Genomic DNA, 17,101 nt, shown 5'->3' on the forward strand with positions numbered 1-17,101 from the left:
TGTTTCTTCTTCTGTTTCTTCTTCTTCTTCTTCTGTTTCTTCTTCTTCTTCTTCTGTTTCTTCTTCTTCTTCTTCTGTTTCTTCTTCTTCTTCTTCTGTTTCTTCTTCTTCTTCTTCTGTTTCTTCTTCTTCTTCTTCTGTTTCTTCTTCTTCTTCTTCTGTTTCTTCTTCTTCTTCTTCTGTTTTTTCTTCTTCTTCTTCTGTTTCTTCTTCTTCTTCTTCTTCTGTTTCTTCTTCTTCTTCTTCTTCTGTTTCTTCTTCTTCTTCTTCTTCTGTTTCTTCTTCTTCTTCTTCTTCTTCTTCTTCTTCTTCTTCTTCTTCTTCTTCTTCTTCTTCTTCTTCTTCTTCTTCTTCTTCTTCTTCTTCTTCTTCTTCTTCTTCTTCTTCTTCTTCTTCTTCTTCTTCTTCTTCTTCTTCTTCTTCTTCTTCTTCTTCTTCTTCTTCTTCTTCTTCTTCTTCTTCTGACTGGTCGTCTATGGCGGCCCATAGAACCGTTTGCGGGAAAGTTGTTTTGGTTTGACATTCTGATAGAGGATAGTCCCAACATTAAATACACCAATTTTGGTGTTTCTAACTCATTCCCTCTAGCGCCACCACCTGTCCAAAATTTCACTTTTATTATGCTAATAACTTTTGAACCGTAAGGCCTATCAACAAAATTTTCCCCTCTGATTCCGGAGCTCATGACGATTCGATTGCACCCCATGACGTCATTTTCAGTCATAAAAATATGGCCGCCATTTTGAATTGTTAAAAAAAAAACAATTTTTTCGAACTCCTCCTAGGCCGATGCTCCGATTTCCACGAAAATTGACCCAGATCATCTCCAGAGCATGCCGACAAAAAGTTATTAGATTCATGTTGATTCGTCAATCCGTTTTCGATAAACGCACAAACAAATTTTACGAATCGCTTGCGAAAACGGACTTAAGGCTGTATCTCCGCAACGCTTTATCGTATTAAGACCAAACATGGTACATGTCATCACAAGCATGACCTGAGGCTTCATGCTGCGTTTCAGTGCAGCGCCACCTACTGGTCCGGAGATACAGAAAATGGCTATTTTTGCTTATAACTTCTTGTCCAAAAATCATGAAAGTGGTCTCGTTAGATTCAGGGACATTTTGAATTATGTGCTAAAATGCTGTATTTTCTGAACGCATGAACAAATTGTTACGAAACTCGGCATGGGTCATCAGTACGATGCCCTGAAGGAGCCTGAGAAGTTTCGAAACAGCGCCACCTAGTGGTAAAATGTATTTTTCAAATGCTTATAACTCTGGCTATGACTTATTTTCACGGGAGTCATCTCATTAGGTTCCTGAATCCTTGCTGAGTCCACAGATACCAAATATGCTAGGTTTCGTCTCACAGTTAGTGTAGCATTGTGATTTAGCGCTTAAAAAACATTTGCCGATATCTTCGAAACCGTTAGTCCGATCGAGACGAAACCACCGTCAGAAGTTTGCAATCATAGGTCGTTAACTACATGCCAATGCCCAAATGTCAAAATATTGATAGTAAGGGGTAGTAAAATTCAATCAAAGTCACGTGTCAGTCATTTTTGACGTGTTTTTTTATATGTCTATAACTCCGAAGCGAATTGAGATATTTTCACCAAATTTGGCACACACATTGTATAGGCTCATTCCGAGGACACATGAAAAAAAATTGTGAGATTTTGCCTCTTGGTGGCGCTATAATAGAACAAAACATGAAACTCCAATTGACTTCAATACAGTTTTGTGATGTAAAATGCTATACTTAACAAATGCATTACTGTAACATTGTGAAACTCAGAATTTGCCACCAGCACCATCCCCTGAAGGTACTCAAAAGATTTTGAGACAGAGCCACCTGTTGGTCAAAAGTTAAAATTAAATTTCCAAAAATGCTAATAACTTTTGAAAAAATATGCCTATTGTAATGACACTGGTCTTACTAGATTCCTTGGGTCATGCCGAGAACATAGATACCAAGATTGACGTATTTGGACGAACTTCCTGTCCGCCATCATTATTTACTTTCAAAACCTTCTTTTTCGAACTTCTCCTAGACCATTCGTCCGATTTTCACCAAAATCGAATCATATCATCTCCAGACCATGCCGACTAAAAGTTATGGATTTCGTGATGATAGACGAAACCATTTTCGTATACCGCAGCAGCAAAGTTGAGGCATGCTGCCAAAATGACTATTAAGTCTTTATCTCTGCAATGCCTTCACACTTTGACACCAAACTTGTGTCATTGTCACCTCACTCTGACCACATCAAATTGATTTCATAACTGCGCCACCTATTTGTCAAAAGTGATAAGCCATTAAATCATCTTAAAAGTTACTGTATATATGATTTTTCAGCCATTTTGCCAAAATTTTCAATGTCTTTAATTGCTCCTTGCTGCAGTTGGTCTGCCACTCCCACCCATGATGGCATCTGTTGCCGCTTCTTGCGCTTGGCCCAGGTAATGATTGCTTGCAGCTATATTTTCCTATTATTACTGTGAAGCTGCTTTGAAACAATCTATATTGTTAAAAGCGCTATATAACTGGTTACTTTTCTTTGTGTCGGTCATACAATACAATAGTAAAGTCAAGTAATTTATGTAATATTTAAGAAAAGTAACTTTCATAAAAGTAACAGGAACTGTTATTTCCTGTGTGCCAGGCCTATATGCGTAGCGTGCCAAATTGCAGACTGCTGTACTCTCAAGTGACCAGTGTAATTGCAGCCTTTGCGGTTAAAAAAAAAGCATTTTTTATCATATCGTGATATTATCGCAAATGCCATAAATCGTTCGACCCTAATATGTACCGCTTCTGCTCAGAAGAGACATAGGAACATGTATGTTAAGCTTTGTATGCCTGGCCCTTTAGTTTTATTTGAGTATAAGATGGAACTATCGTTATCAGCAAAAATCCACACCAATAATTTTTCCGGGTTGCGTCCGTTGCCGGAGCGGCTGAGAAAGTGTGCGCTGTCATTATACAAAGCGAGAGTGGCCTCTTAGAGGACAAATAAAGAATATCACTGGCTGAGTTGTTAACGTTAACACGTTAGGTTGCGCGCTGCACGGAGAGAACACATTATACAGAGAGCGCTGACACTTCAGATGCGCATTTAAAACGTCGACAGCGAAACGGTATGAATACAGAACACTTAAGTACATATTGCCATATCATTATAAAGTAATTAAATTGTTGACTAGATACTGCATTACCAGAGAAAGAACAGCAGTATGTTTGCCGTCGAGGCTGTGAGGACTCTAACATTAGTACCTCAAGCAGTTAAAACAATGTGACAAAAACACATGCAAACCTGACCCATATTTATGTCGCTATTGTTACCATCTATTTGCATTAGTTTATATCCAGCTGGTCACTTTTATGCATTCATTAGCTGGCGAAGTTGCATATTTAAGTCTAGTGACGTGATTGCTCTCTCAACATTGATATGTTCATGTAGCCGACACGACAGAAACATAATCAAATCAGAAACGCATTCAATTTAAGTTATTTTTTTATCACTACAATACATATTGTTATTTTGATTAGATAATCAAGTGTTGAACAAACGGCAGTTGCGCAGTAATACTAATGTGATGTGGTCTCAGGTGTATGTTTGTTGAGTAATTTATAACGGCTTTGAATGCGGCTCAACCAATCAGAATCAAGGACTGGAACTATCCGTTTTATAAAATAGGGAATAGTGGGGTAAAACGTCCTCCTTAAGCAGGGCTCGACATTAACGCTTGTCCGGGACAAGTGGATTTTTTGAAGGGGCAAGTGGAGTGAATTTTACTTTCCCGACCAGACAATTAGCCTGACTAAAACGTAAATAACAAAAAATAACTAGGGAATCACCAAAACGTGAGAGTGATTCTGCATTAATTTAGTATAAGTGGTGACTGATAGTGAAAAAGTATATATTGTACTGATATTGCGCTGTTGAGGCTTGCACAGCCTCTCGAGGAGAAATCGAAAACAAATGAGTGCAACATACTGCAGTAAAGAAAATTCGTTACATTTTTAACATGATACAGTTAAGCAACATCACACCACCAAGATTGCTGAATACCATCACTATTGATAATGTAACACTGACTCAATATTAACTGAAATCACTTACATTTTAGACACAATATTGACTGTCTTTGTTCTATTTCAGTAGCAAAAATAGTTCCAAACAAAGATCACAGCCTAACCATAACACATAAAATACGTTCATTTTCATTACTGAATGATTTAGCGTTTTGAACGAATCATTTGAATAAATGACTCACTCATTAGGGCATTCACCTGCCGCCACCTACTGGTGGTTTAGTTAGTGTTAAAAGGTATCATTCTTTCCAACATTTGTACATTCAAAAAAAAAAATTTAAAACAATCTCATAACATTATTTAATGCAGTTGTAATTTTTCAGTGTAAATTATTTAATTTGATTTTCTAACAGCCCTATTGTGTCTTATTCAAATTTAATTTATTTATCAAGTTAAAAAAATTAAAATAAAAGATAAAGCATATATTTTTCAAAACGCTTAGGGTAAAATTCCCTTTATAAAGGTAAACATGTCCTAAATGTGCAGATTTAAATATTTCAAGCTGACCGAACACTTATGAGAATATTGCTTCAGAATAAATTATATTTACAACACACACAAAAAAAAAAAATCCTATTTTTTTCTGGATAAACAAATGTTTTACTAGGACAAGTGAATGACCGTTTCATGTTCTATAGTTCTGAAGTATCCTATATAAATGCTTGTGCGCTTTCCCTTCAGTCATGTAATGCATCGGAATAACATTTTTCTTTGTTTCATCATACAAGATTAATGTTGGGAAAAAAACTATTAAGCAGGCAAGGCAAGTTTATTTATATAGCACATTTCATACACTATGGCAATTCTTGTAAAGTGCTTTACAGAAAGGAATTAAAATAATCACAAAATAAAAGCAAGGAAAATGAAAACGGTTATAAAAGAAATGAAGAGTAAAAAGATACATAGATAAACTTCTCATCTAGCAAGATACCAGTGTATCATATTTTTCACAAGTTTCCCAGTTTTACTCTGAGATTTTTCCATGGTGATTAAACCGTGTCTGTGGTGTTATTTCGGCACCTAAGAAATCTATTGGACGTCTCCGATGGACCCGAATTTTCCCTAAAATCGGACAGGAGGGGCTCTAGAAAGTACCCTATTTGAGATTGTATATGAATAAATTACAAAAATCCCATCCTAAATGGGCACTGCCATTGATAGAGGTTAAACCAAGAGTTGTTATACACTACGTGATAAAGGCCTATTAACAGACTTAATTTAAATATTTTGCGGGATCAGTTAAGCAGATACAGAGACCACTTGATGAACAAATGTAAACACGCGGTGTCCTGATTGACTGATCATCCGATCTGCGTGATCCCTCTAGAGGTTATTTATTTTGCTTGTTATCAGAAATAATCTAAGGTAAATTACATTAGACAGAAGACACGACTCTGCTCTTGAATGCTCTCGGACTGGATATTTATGAAGCTATGTATGTGTGTGTGTGTATTTAAAAAATAAAATTATTTGCCCACATGGAAAGAAACTATATGGGGATATATGCGCATATATGAAACCTATATGCAGTTTATATGCACATATATGCTACATATATACAGCATATATGCACATATATGCTAATATATATGCTGCATATATGCGTATATATGGCACATATAGGCAAAACTGAGGTGCATATATGTGCATACACAGGCCATATAGGTCTCCTGTATTGCTTCTTTATATCCACATATAAGCCCTATATGTGCATACATGTCTCCTAGCTCATAGCAGGATCTGGTCATTTTTTAGCTCATACCTCAGTTTGGCAACTGTCATACATGATGCCTAGCTCATATTTTCTATTATCAAAGCAATAAGAACTAACTAAAAAAAGAAATTATGCAAGAACTGTATGTGCAAACATGTGAAATTGGTATCACATTTAATTGGCATGTTATGGAATTTAATTATGGCAATTAAGTGAGAGGAGATGGAAAGCTATGGGAAAGCCATTTACAAGGTCAATTCTTTCTTGTATGAAGATAGTGGAAAAGAAGGAAATAACAAAATGGTTTGTCGTTTTTTTATTTTGTCAATCAAGCCCTCTTTCCAATTTCAGGTCACTTCCAGATTCACATTACAGCTCATAGGCCAACACATCCACACATTCACCGTTACATCCACCAAATGCAATGCAAAATGCAATGTTTTCTGTATTGTCTTAATGCAGTTTCTAGATGAATATGGCTGAAAGGTCATTACAGTCTAAATGTAGCAACAACAAAAAAAAAAGAACATAGAACATCCATTCAAGTAATCATCATCATCATCATCCCATCTATCTGAGCATTTCACTGTGGTTAATGAATTTGAAGACAAGCATGTATTTTAGTCTGTAAAGTTTTTAAAAAATCGAAAAGCCCAAAGATCTGTATCTCTGCTAAATGAATTTAATATGTTTGCGATGCCATTTATCTTTTCTTTTCATTTCTTTTATTTTATTTTATTTTTGTCCAAATTATTGTTGTTTCAAGTTATACTTATCAAATGTGAAAATGTGTAAAAGAAATGTGTCAAGAACTTGATATCAAACTCTGTAATTTTGAAAATTAAAAAAAATAAAAATCTCCACTCTGCTGCTATCATGGCTGCTACAGCGCCGCGTAGTTGATGAGTCATGACGTCACCCGCCTGACGTTTGACGATTCGCGCCGAAAGATATCGGCTGGGAGTGAAAATGGCGATGGAGCGTTGGAGATCTGCTATGTCCTACTTATCATCAATCGTAAGTATTCCTAATTTTAATATTTATTAGCAGGGTTTTTTCTGGAGATGGATTTTGCGGTGGCAGAGAAGTATAAACTTAGAAATTGTATGGGCTGAAAGTTTAACACGTGTTTGGCAAAATAAATGCTATGTTGTTAGCTGAGAGTAGTGTGGGTGCTCATATAGCCGTTGATAAGATTCAAATTAGAATTATATTTATTTGTCTCTTTCTGGAGGAATTTGTAGAGGGTTCACAAAAGTCATGGCCTAGAGAATACAGTTCATGAGTACACACACTTCTCTGCCTTCAACGGCTCAAGAAGGCAATCGGCTCTAGAAAAAAACCCTGGGGAATTTGAATTTGGGAGAAATATATATATGTTTTAATTGCGTTCACAAACAGGTTTCCTCTGCAGAGCCTTATGAATGGGCTTTGGAGGGTTGTAGCTTGCGTTCACAGCTGCAGGAAATGTCTTTCGAAGAGTAACGTTAGAGTTGCTGGGTGCTATTTTGATTTAGTGATTGTAATTGTTTTTTTGTTTTTTTATATAACCTCTTTCTAGAAATCCCTCAAATGAAAAGTGACCTCGCCATTATTGCTCAAAAGGCAAGTTCCTCTGTTTTTCATTGCTTTTTAAATTTGTTTCTCAAGCAGATCTGTAGAGACTTGTGATGTTGGGCTGATTGATAGTGTTAATTATTTGATGTATTTGCACTTTAATTTATTGAAGAGAATAACTATATTTTTCTTCTATGAACAAGACTGGAAGGAGTCCTGTGGAGGATCTAGATTCCCCCTTCTCGACTTTTGGAGAAGTGCAACCGGTGAGTAACCCCCTTGCATTTGTATTTATTTATTTAGTTTACTTGTTACTCAAACAGAGCTATATGGATTTTTATGATGTTTGGCTGATTACTTTTGCATGTAACTTTAATTTATTGACATGTTTGATGTTTTCCAAGCCCCCCTGTAAATAAGAATATATAGTGGCTTGCTTTGATGAATAAAAATTGTTGTGGAGTTTTACTAAGTTTCTTTCTTCTCTAAGACTCCAGAGAGGAGACCGAGCCATTTAAAGAGAGTCCCATGGTGACTGAGTGCTTTCGAGAGACACCACAGGTGTGTGTAACCCTTTTATACCTCAGATTTTTCTGTACTTATTTTACTTAAGGCTCCAACTGAGCTATAGGGATTTTTATGTTTGGATAGTTAGTGGTAATATGTAATTTTGCCTCATATGCATAAAATTGTTGAAGTTTTACAATGTTTTTCTTCTCTAACAAGACTGCAGCAACAGCTGAGACATCAGCGAAAACACAGGTGAGTAACATTATTTAGTAAGGATGGGTATAAACTGTGTGTTTGTAGGAGCCAATTAGTGTTATACGAGACAATCATCCTTTCCTCCTGCACCCCTTCGCTCCTCTCCACCCACTGTCTTTTCTCCTTCCCTACTCTCCATCCAACCTCCTCCTCCCTATTATTATATTATTATTATTATTATTAACTATTGGGAAGCTAAAAATAAGAATCAATATGAAACATAAAAACCTTTCTAAAAGTTGCTAATAAATTAATATTGTGATGTGAAATTATTTTTCAGATTGAAGTTATAAAGGGCTCTGGGGTGTTTTGCCAGGCCTTGCCACCTCTGCTACTGCCATGGTATGGAATCTGCTGCTGGGCACCTTTTGATTTGGAGACTTTGCTAAAAAGCAACCTGAATGGTACAAAACATGTTCCTAATCTCTTCTGTCCTTGAAAAAAAAAAAAACAAGTCAGTCATATTCTGTGGAATAAATGATGTTTGTGTGCGGGCATACCATTGCTTTTTTACTTGCCATTTTGTATTTCCTTGCACCTCAAATAAAAGTGATGTGTATATAAAAAATAATCTCTTGTTTTCACCACCTTCATTTTACCCCCCTTTCATAATAATTTTGAAATATTACTTTAAGGTGGGAAGCCAACCAGAGGGGATTGGGAGCAGCTGGTCGCCCTTGACCAAATTAAAAAGGCAGCCATTATTGGTGAGTAAATGCATAATGCGTTGAGAAGGGAAAACAAAACTTTTAAGACTTTATAAGTTCACTACTTTAACCATAGCCTACTTGTATCAATGTTTATTAGGTATCAATGGAGACTGTATTAGATAGGGCACCCATTATTGTTACTGTATCTGCTTGTAACCTATAATACTAATTCATTGCTTGCTCATTTCTTGATCCTACCTTTCCTTTTCTAAAGCCACATTTCTGAATTTTTCCTATCCATGAATTTTCTCTGCTTTGGATGCACATGATTGACCGTGTGACTGTTAACAATGCAGTCCCCATGACGGACGTGCATATGAAAGAACGATGCCGCTAGAAAAAAGGGGGGGGTGATGTTTCCAATCAGAATTTCTTTCAGATTTAGCAGAATCCAATCAGAATCTTCCAATTGACGTGTTTACATGACGCATTTTTTATTATGATCAGCCCTTTATCCAAAATATGTGTCCAATCGCAGCTGTACTGTAAGCATTTTGCGTTCCTGATGAAGCACTATATTATTATTATTATACTGTCTTATTATTTTTGTCTTCTCTAGATGCTACATTGAAGAAGTGGCCGGCAGCCAGCCGAGGACAGATAGGCACATCTATCAATTCGAAGCTCACAGAGCTGAGAAGATCAACAAGATAAATTGGGTTTTTTTCTGTTCAGTTTTTTGTCTTATTTTTGTTCTTGTAATATTTGATTGTTCTTAAGTAAATAAATAATTAAAATTTCTACATCTTGGGCTATTATTTATGTTGCCTAGTAGCTATGGATTTTAATAATTATACTAATATATAGGTAACATATAGCTGCATATATGCACCTATATAGGTAAATATATGCACATATATATATATATGCACCTATATAGGTACATATATGCAGCTATATATGCACCTATATAGGTACATATATGCACCTATATATGCACCTATATAGGTACATATATGCACCTATATAGGTACATATATGCACCTATATATGCACCTATATAGGTACATATATGCACCTATATAGGTACATATATGCACATATATATGCACCTATAGAGGTACATATATGCACCTATAGATGTACATATATGTACACATATATGTACCTATATAAGTACATAAATGCTCGTATATATGTGTACATATATGCACGTATATATGTACACATATATGTGCATATATGCACATATAATATAGGAAAACGGCCAATTTTATATATGTCACATATATTAAAATCCTATATCAAAACCTATATTAAAACATATATGTTTATATAGGTTTTTTCCATGTGGAAACACAGTTTTAATTTCATTTAATTATTTTGCTGAAGCAGCTGGATTGTTGTTAGTTTTGAACCCTTGATGGCTGTCTCTGTGTTGTGTAATTTTATCTGGTCACGTCAAACACATGATCAGCGTGAAACTCAGTGCAGTAGTATTACTAGCCAGACTGATGAACAAACACAGACCGGAAGTTAACCTGGGGCCTGGGCGTAACTGTGGCAACAGGTATGTGAAACTGTCTATAGTGGCTAAGTTTATGCAACTGGCCCCTGGTTTTAAAGGGGTCATGAACTGCATTCTTTTATAATGTTAGTATGATTTTTTTTTTTACATAAGAAATGTCAATTTATAAATAAAAGGCATTTTTCCTATCCTGATTTGAACGGTCTGTTTTAAGGGCCGTGTCTGCTGTGAGACTTCAGTGTAAAAGCCCATTAATGTGATTGGCTGATATCTCTGCATATGAAATAAGTATTACTTGTGGAACCCCCTAGCTTGCTTTTACTATTACAGCTTTCAAGGTTAACTAATCGTGAAAGGTGTTGATTATTATAGCATTATATTTGGATCGTGGCATGAAAGGTTGCAGTGATGAGCATTGTAGCCAATCACAGACATGTTGAGCGCATGGATGCAGTGATCTCGTCATTGTAACCGATTTTGGCTCTCCAACGAATGCTTTCATCATAACTAACAGTGCAAAGACGATGTAAATAATTATTTGATTAAAACGGGAGTTTTGGCAAGTGTCCAAAACTCAGTCACTGATAAAATCGCGCGTTTTTAGATTGACAGCCGCAGTGATTGTATAGGTAGCGTTCTTTGATCGTTTTCTATTAAAATTTAATCAGTTTAAATTAAAAAAAGTTTCATCCTACTAAGAGAAACAATGTGAAGTTGGCTGTTTAGTCACTGGTTTGAGAAATAAACAATTTTGAGACCAAGAACATCTGACTGTACATGAATCATTACATATCAGAAATCACTGGATCAGGCATTAGAATTAACAATAAGTCTGTTTGCAAAGCCAGCGGCAAAATTGCGACTGTTTGGTACATTTCACTGTGGATTCTTTGGTAAATCAAACAAATGATCAGCGGTGCACATAACTGGTGCGCAGGTGTGATGGGCACCAGAAAAGGTGGAGGGAAGTGCTTTTGTGTACCGACATTTTTGGCATTTTTTGTAAAACAGGGACACGTTACTTACAGGAGTAAGAATATCCTCCATCTCTGGTAAGATAGCAATCGTGATGATGATAAGTGTTTTAATTAATTATTAGGGGAGCAACGGATCGCAGTTGATCCGCAATCCATACGGACCTGGCCGCCTGGTTCGGCACGCATGTGTTTCGTGGATTTACTGCCAAGTTTAACCGTCATAGAGTGAAAGTTTATTTGGACGTGTTCTGTCTTGAAAGTGTCCAGTGATCCTGTATCGCTCTTCTCTCCTCGTCATCACTAACATCCCAGTGGACGGTGGCCAAAGTTTCAATGATGAAGTAGGCATTGATCTTCTGCAGAGGCGTTCTTTCACCTATCATCATATATAGGCACATTCCACAAGTCATTATCTGGGCTTGGTTACAATAAAAGCTGTTTTTGGACTAACAAGGAAGTTTTCGATTCTGAAACTTACTAGATATTCTTATAGTATGATGACCTCTTATGTCAAATGCTCAAGGAAAATTTGATTTCTCAATTCATGACCCCTTTAAAAATTGTTTTGGAGCGTTCAATTCATTTTAATGCTATAAAAACACTATTCTGCTGATTAGTTAATGGCATTATCAGTAATGAATGAATGGGGGCATAACTCTTATTCTTAACTCTCATTCAACTTCAAGGATCAACAAACATGTCTTTGATTTGGCCACGCTGCCCACCGCTGCAAAAACATGGCCCAAATAGGAACATTTGACGCTCTCCAGAGCGCAAAGAAAAATATGCACTTGCCAAAATCAGTTTCGCCGATATGATATTATAATATCGACTGAGACTGCTCTTGCTTTCGTTTGAGGATGCCTGGAAAACTGCCTTGACATGCTCTAGGTAAGTGGAATGTCAAGTCACCATCATTTATATAGGCTAGCGTTTTATACAATACAGATTGTTTCAAAGCAGCTTCACAGTGATAACAGGAAAATTATGCATTTCAGCTGTTGTACAGTCAGCAGCGTCAGTACAGATAGATCAATAATATTGCCCCCAACAAAGCAAGCCAGAGGCAACAGTGGCTCATTCTATCATTCTATACGTGACACAGTGGATGATCTTCTTATCTTTAGTCTACTAATATGCTCATGATGAAAGCATCTGACATTATCATAAATCATTATATCCTATAATTGTGAGATAGTATATATGCTTGATCTGATACTGCCAGAAATGCAGCTGCTTGCATTCTATTGTAATTAAAGTGAATAAATTTGTTTGCAAATTAAATGATAATGTTCACATTGCATGATCAACGTTAGCCAGCTGATGACTCCTCTCACTCAATTCAAGCTTTTTTTTTTATACTTGTTTATACTTCACCACAACATCTGCTAGCGTCCTGTTGCTGATGATAATATATTTACTAACATTGTTCAGCATGTATAGCAAATTCAAGTCCAAAGTACTAATTGTTGCTGTAAGCTCCATTGATGCGATGCCAAACAGAATGCCTATTTCACTTCAACGAATTCATGTGCCAGCAAAGCTTTGACACTGTATTCTCATTGCAACTACACTGTCTGCTTTATGCTGCTTTATAAACGCAATAGTACATATACAATAGCTGCTAATATTTGTGGTAATTGACTCTAAGCATTAAAAAAGGACTGTCAACATGACACATGATTTTCAGCCTTGTGTATGGTTACTTCATTGGGAATTAACAAGGCAGACCACACAATAATGCATGGTGATATAGCATAAGAAAGACCGTTCACTTATCTTAGATGTTGAATTTCAGAGGAATTCTGAAAGTGCACTGCAACTGCTACAGCAAATACTGACCAAGTATTTGAGGGTTGAGCAGCAAACTCATTGGCTACTGATACAGCAAGAACCAATCAGCTGTGCCCTATAGAGAATGATGTGATTGCAAGCAGATTGAATTAAGGACCTATCAGTCTGCACCATCTAGTGGTTCATGGCAGAACTTTGTATATAATGTCAGGCGTATGTTTAGTTTCATTGTTTTTTTCTTTCTTTTTTTTCCCCGTTCCCATTTTGCCTGTGTCCTGGTCGTTGTTAGTTTCTAATCTATCACGCACCCGTTTATTTCCCAGTTAATGAACTCACTGTATTTAAAGCAGCACTATGCAGTTTTTTTTAGCTTAACTGAACAGCTTCAGAGTTATTGGAATGGTTATATGACTCTTTTAGGGTTGAATGGTGGTCGTCTCGCCCCCTTCTGGTGCCTGTGAGTGGAAAAACCACACTTGCAACTTTGGGCCTCAGCGTCAGGAAGTATCGCATGATTTCAGCTCTCGCGATGTAACGAATTGCTTTACGGCACTGCACACATTACACGCATACACGCCCCCATCCAGATCCGGCCAGCTATAAGAACAACTATCGTCATGGCTAAACTGGCATATAAGCAGAAAGCTAGGAAAGCATTGTTGGAGGAACAGAGAAAGAGGAAACGGAATGGAGAAAAAAACGAAGAAAGCGCGGTCGGAAGAGTCTAGAAAAAGGTAACGAGAATCTGACAGCGCGAGGAACCGGACACGAGTTCTACTCGCTCAGGCTTTCACTGTTAAAGTTGATTCCTGCGATTATCATGAGAACAGTTGTCAATATCTCACATAATTATCAGGACATAAATAAGCCTACACGTTGTAAATAGTGTAAATGAGCGCAATTTGCAAACTATTATGATAAATTGCAATAATCATGTCTAACAACATCATAATAACGGACATTGTTATGAAATAATGCGACGTACATGATGTAACTTGTCATCTGGCATTTAGGCTCAGGTTAGTCTAACGCGGTAGGCTACTTTATTATTATAAAGTGGAGAGGCCGTGAGTGCAGATCATAGACTGTCACGCTCTGCGTGAGTTACGACAGTAACGTTAAATACAAGTACTCTACAGCGACTCTAGGGGTCGCTGTTTGACAAAAACGGAATTCCTGCATAGTGCTGCTTTAAGGGCTGTATTCAAGCCCTTAGATCCTCTGTTCTTAGTTCAGTCTTGTTTTGTCTACACATGACATATATGCTTAATGTATTTTGTAAACATTTTAATGAACACTTAATACTAATGCAATTAATGTCCAAAAAAGGTTGATTTAAAGCACATTTTCCATGACTTGATCTAAAGTGAGAACTATTTACGGTTAAGAAGTTGTTAAAGCATATAAAAAACATCTAACTTTATTTAAATATTTTGTTAATTACAGTGACAATTTAGGGCTGGGCGATATGGTCAAAAAATCATATCTCTGTATTTTTTGGTTAAATGGCGATATACGATATATATCTCGGTACTTTCTACGTTTTTCTACTTGGATAAAGAAAATCTGTATTTATTTTTAAAAAATTATTTCACATCCTGCTCAATGATATCCAAACAATGTTGATATTGAAGGATATGGAAACAAATATAGTGAATGTAATGTAGGCTATGCAATATATTATGTGCAAAAAGGTGGTTAAAATCACATTACATTGTAACATTACAAACTAAAAACAAATATAATTCTTTTGTTTTTAAAATGACTAAAGGCTAAACTAAAAATGAAAATAAAAACAAAAGCACAAAAGTTAATTATATTAGCCAGCATTTGATTACCTCATTATAATGGTCACTTTCATAAAAATATACTTGTAGGTTTAAATTTCCACATATGGCATATTTATTGTCTGTCTCCAACAACAAATATTTTAGCAATAGCCTATGTATATTTTAGTCAGAACTATTGCGCTACTATTCTATTGTGCTTGTCTGTTTGGCGCGCATCCGCGCGGCGGCGCACATTACCGGAAGCTTGAATTTTAGCGGAGATTCACTTGCAGAAGCTCGTCCTCTCCTGACAGTGAAATGGACATATTTGTTTGATTTTCTAACATTTACAGATGGAGAATATACCTGTGAAATGTAAGTTAAGCACTGAGGAAAGCACCACGTCTCAAACGCATTAAACAGCGCAAGTAAGTTATTTATCTGTCAGTCAGCAACAGTCTGTCAGAGCATCTGACAGGGCAAGCTGCTTTAAACTTGTTAACTATATCTTACCAGTTATTTTAAAGCGCTTAATATAAGCTTGTGTCATGTTTAGGACAAATTGTAGGCTACCATGTACTTTCACTGCAGGAGCTCACACTGCGTCCTCCGCTATTTTTCAGATGTGCTCGTATCAAACTACTGTATCGATATAAACGGTATTGCCTCATTCCATATCGTGGGGATAAAAAATATCGATATATTGTACAAACTCGATATACCGCCCAGCCCTAGTGACTATGAATGAAGGGTATTTGTATATAGCCTGTTAACTATAGTTTGCAAATGATTTGTAAAGTATTATATTACTGTATAATTCAATTAATAGTGTTACCATGCTAGCTATGTAATTTATTCCTGTAATGCCAAAGCTGAATTTTCAGCATCATTACTCCAGTCTTCAGTGTCACATGATCCTTCAGAAATCATTCTAATATGCTGCTCAAGACACATTTCTTATTATTTTCAATGTTTAAACTGCTTAATATTTCAGTAAAAAACCTGATTTTTTTAAAGGATTCCTTTGTTTATATTACTTTGTCAATTTAATGCATCCATGCCGAATAAAAGCATTAATTTCTTTTAAAAAATTCATTTTTAAACAGTAATGTACTATAGCATAGTTATTCAACCATGTGTCTATGTAGCATGTTTATCAGTGCAAGTTTTCTGAGCAGTATGTGTAACCAAATGCTAGCTTGTTTTCACACACTGCAGCTTTTCAAAATGAGTCAGAACAATTCAAATGTCATTTTCAATAATATTTTCTCTTTCAGAACAACTATTGTCATAAAGCAATGTTCGAAGAGAGCAAAGCAAGTTTGCTAAAGTTAGACATGTTTATAACTAGCTATCTCAATAACATTTTCAGTTAAATGTCAGAGACATTTTAAGATTTGTAAGCAAAACGGTAAGAATGCAAGAATGCACTTGAGCATACAGTACACTCTTTAAAAAAAAAAAGTTCAATATGGATCTATATGGAACCCTTTGGCTCTCGACTCAAAAGAATCATGCCAAAATGCCAGGTTCTATATAAGGAGAAATTGTTTAAATGATTGCTTAATACTTTCATGTGTTTTATAGAAATAAAGTATGTTTACAAGCTGCTTAATTCATACAATGTAATTACAATTAAAAATTTTTACAATTAAAACAAATTCTACTGTATATGAAGCACGTGACAGAACCCTTTAAGGTTCTATATACAACCTTTTTTCTAAGAATGTACTTGCATAGAATATGTTTCTGGCCTTACATTGGTGTAAAATCTATCTTGCAAGAGCGTAAGCACTTACATTAGGGATGATAGGGGGCGTCAGTGTCCCCTTCCTCAATCCATCCCAGTTAAACCCTTCAAACCATCTGTGGACACATTCATTACATGCGATTATTCATAAAACTGTATCAGCTCATTCTTCGAGCTCATGTTTTCAAGCGAATGTCAAACTTACTTGTGCTTCTGGATGTCTTTAACACCGTTTTTCAAGTTTCCTAGTCTTTCAGAAGGTGTGTCTCTGAGAAGAAGAAAAAAATCTGCATTGGAAAACTGCTGATTGACAGCAAATGTGTTTTTATAGTGTGATGGATACATACCTGCATAGCTTTTTAATTAGATTGGCAGCATTTTTGGTTATTTTTTTGGGGAATTCTATCATGTCAATGCCTCTTAGAATGATGTTGTATGTTTTCATTGGATCTGGTCCTGAAAAAGGAGGACTGAAAAATACAGGTAATGAAAATAT

General features: G+C 36.0%; 1 protein-coding gene across 3 annotated transcripts in view; it reads right to left on the reverse strand.

The window, feature by feature from the left end:
* Positions 1-17,101, reverse strand: part of prkg1a (protein kinase cGMP-dependent 1a) — a 110,748-nt gene that overhangs the window by 6,027 nt on the left and 87,620 nt on the right. For all 3 annotated transcript variants that reach the window (XM_077236389.1, XM_077236390.1, XM_077236388.1), the window contains exons 15-17: positions 16,953-17,075; positions 16,811-16,873; positions 16,655-16,721 (exon numbers count right to left, since the gene is read on the reverse strand). In XM_077236389.1, the coding sequence (XP_077092504.1) occupies positions 16,655-16,721; positions 16,811-16,873; positions 16,953-17,075 (253 nt within the window). The remainder of the gene's footprint in view (positions 1-16,654; positions 16,722-16,810; positions 16,874-16,952; positions 17,076-17,101) is intronic.

Source organism: Siphateles boraxobius, unplaced genomic scaffold (assembly GCF_051911475.1).
Source record: "Siphateles boraxobius isolate OS27281-9 unplaced genomic scaffold, OSU_SipBor_1 20, whole genome shotgun sequence".
In the NCBI taxonomy this organism is placed as follows: domain Eukaryota; kingdom Metazoa; phylum Chordata; class Actinopteri; order Cypriniformes; family Leuciscidae; genus Siphateles; species Siphateles boraxobius.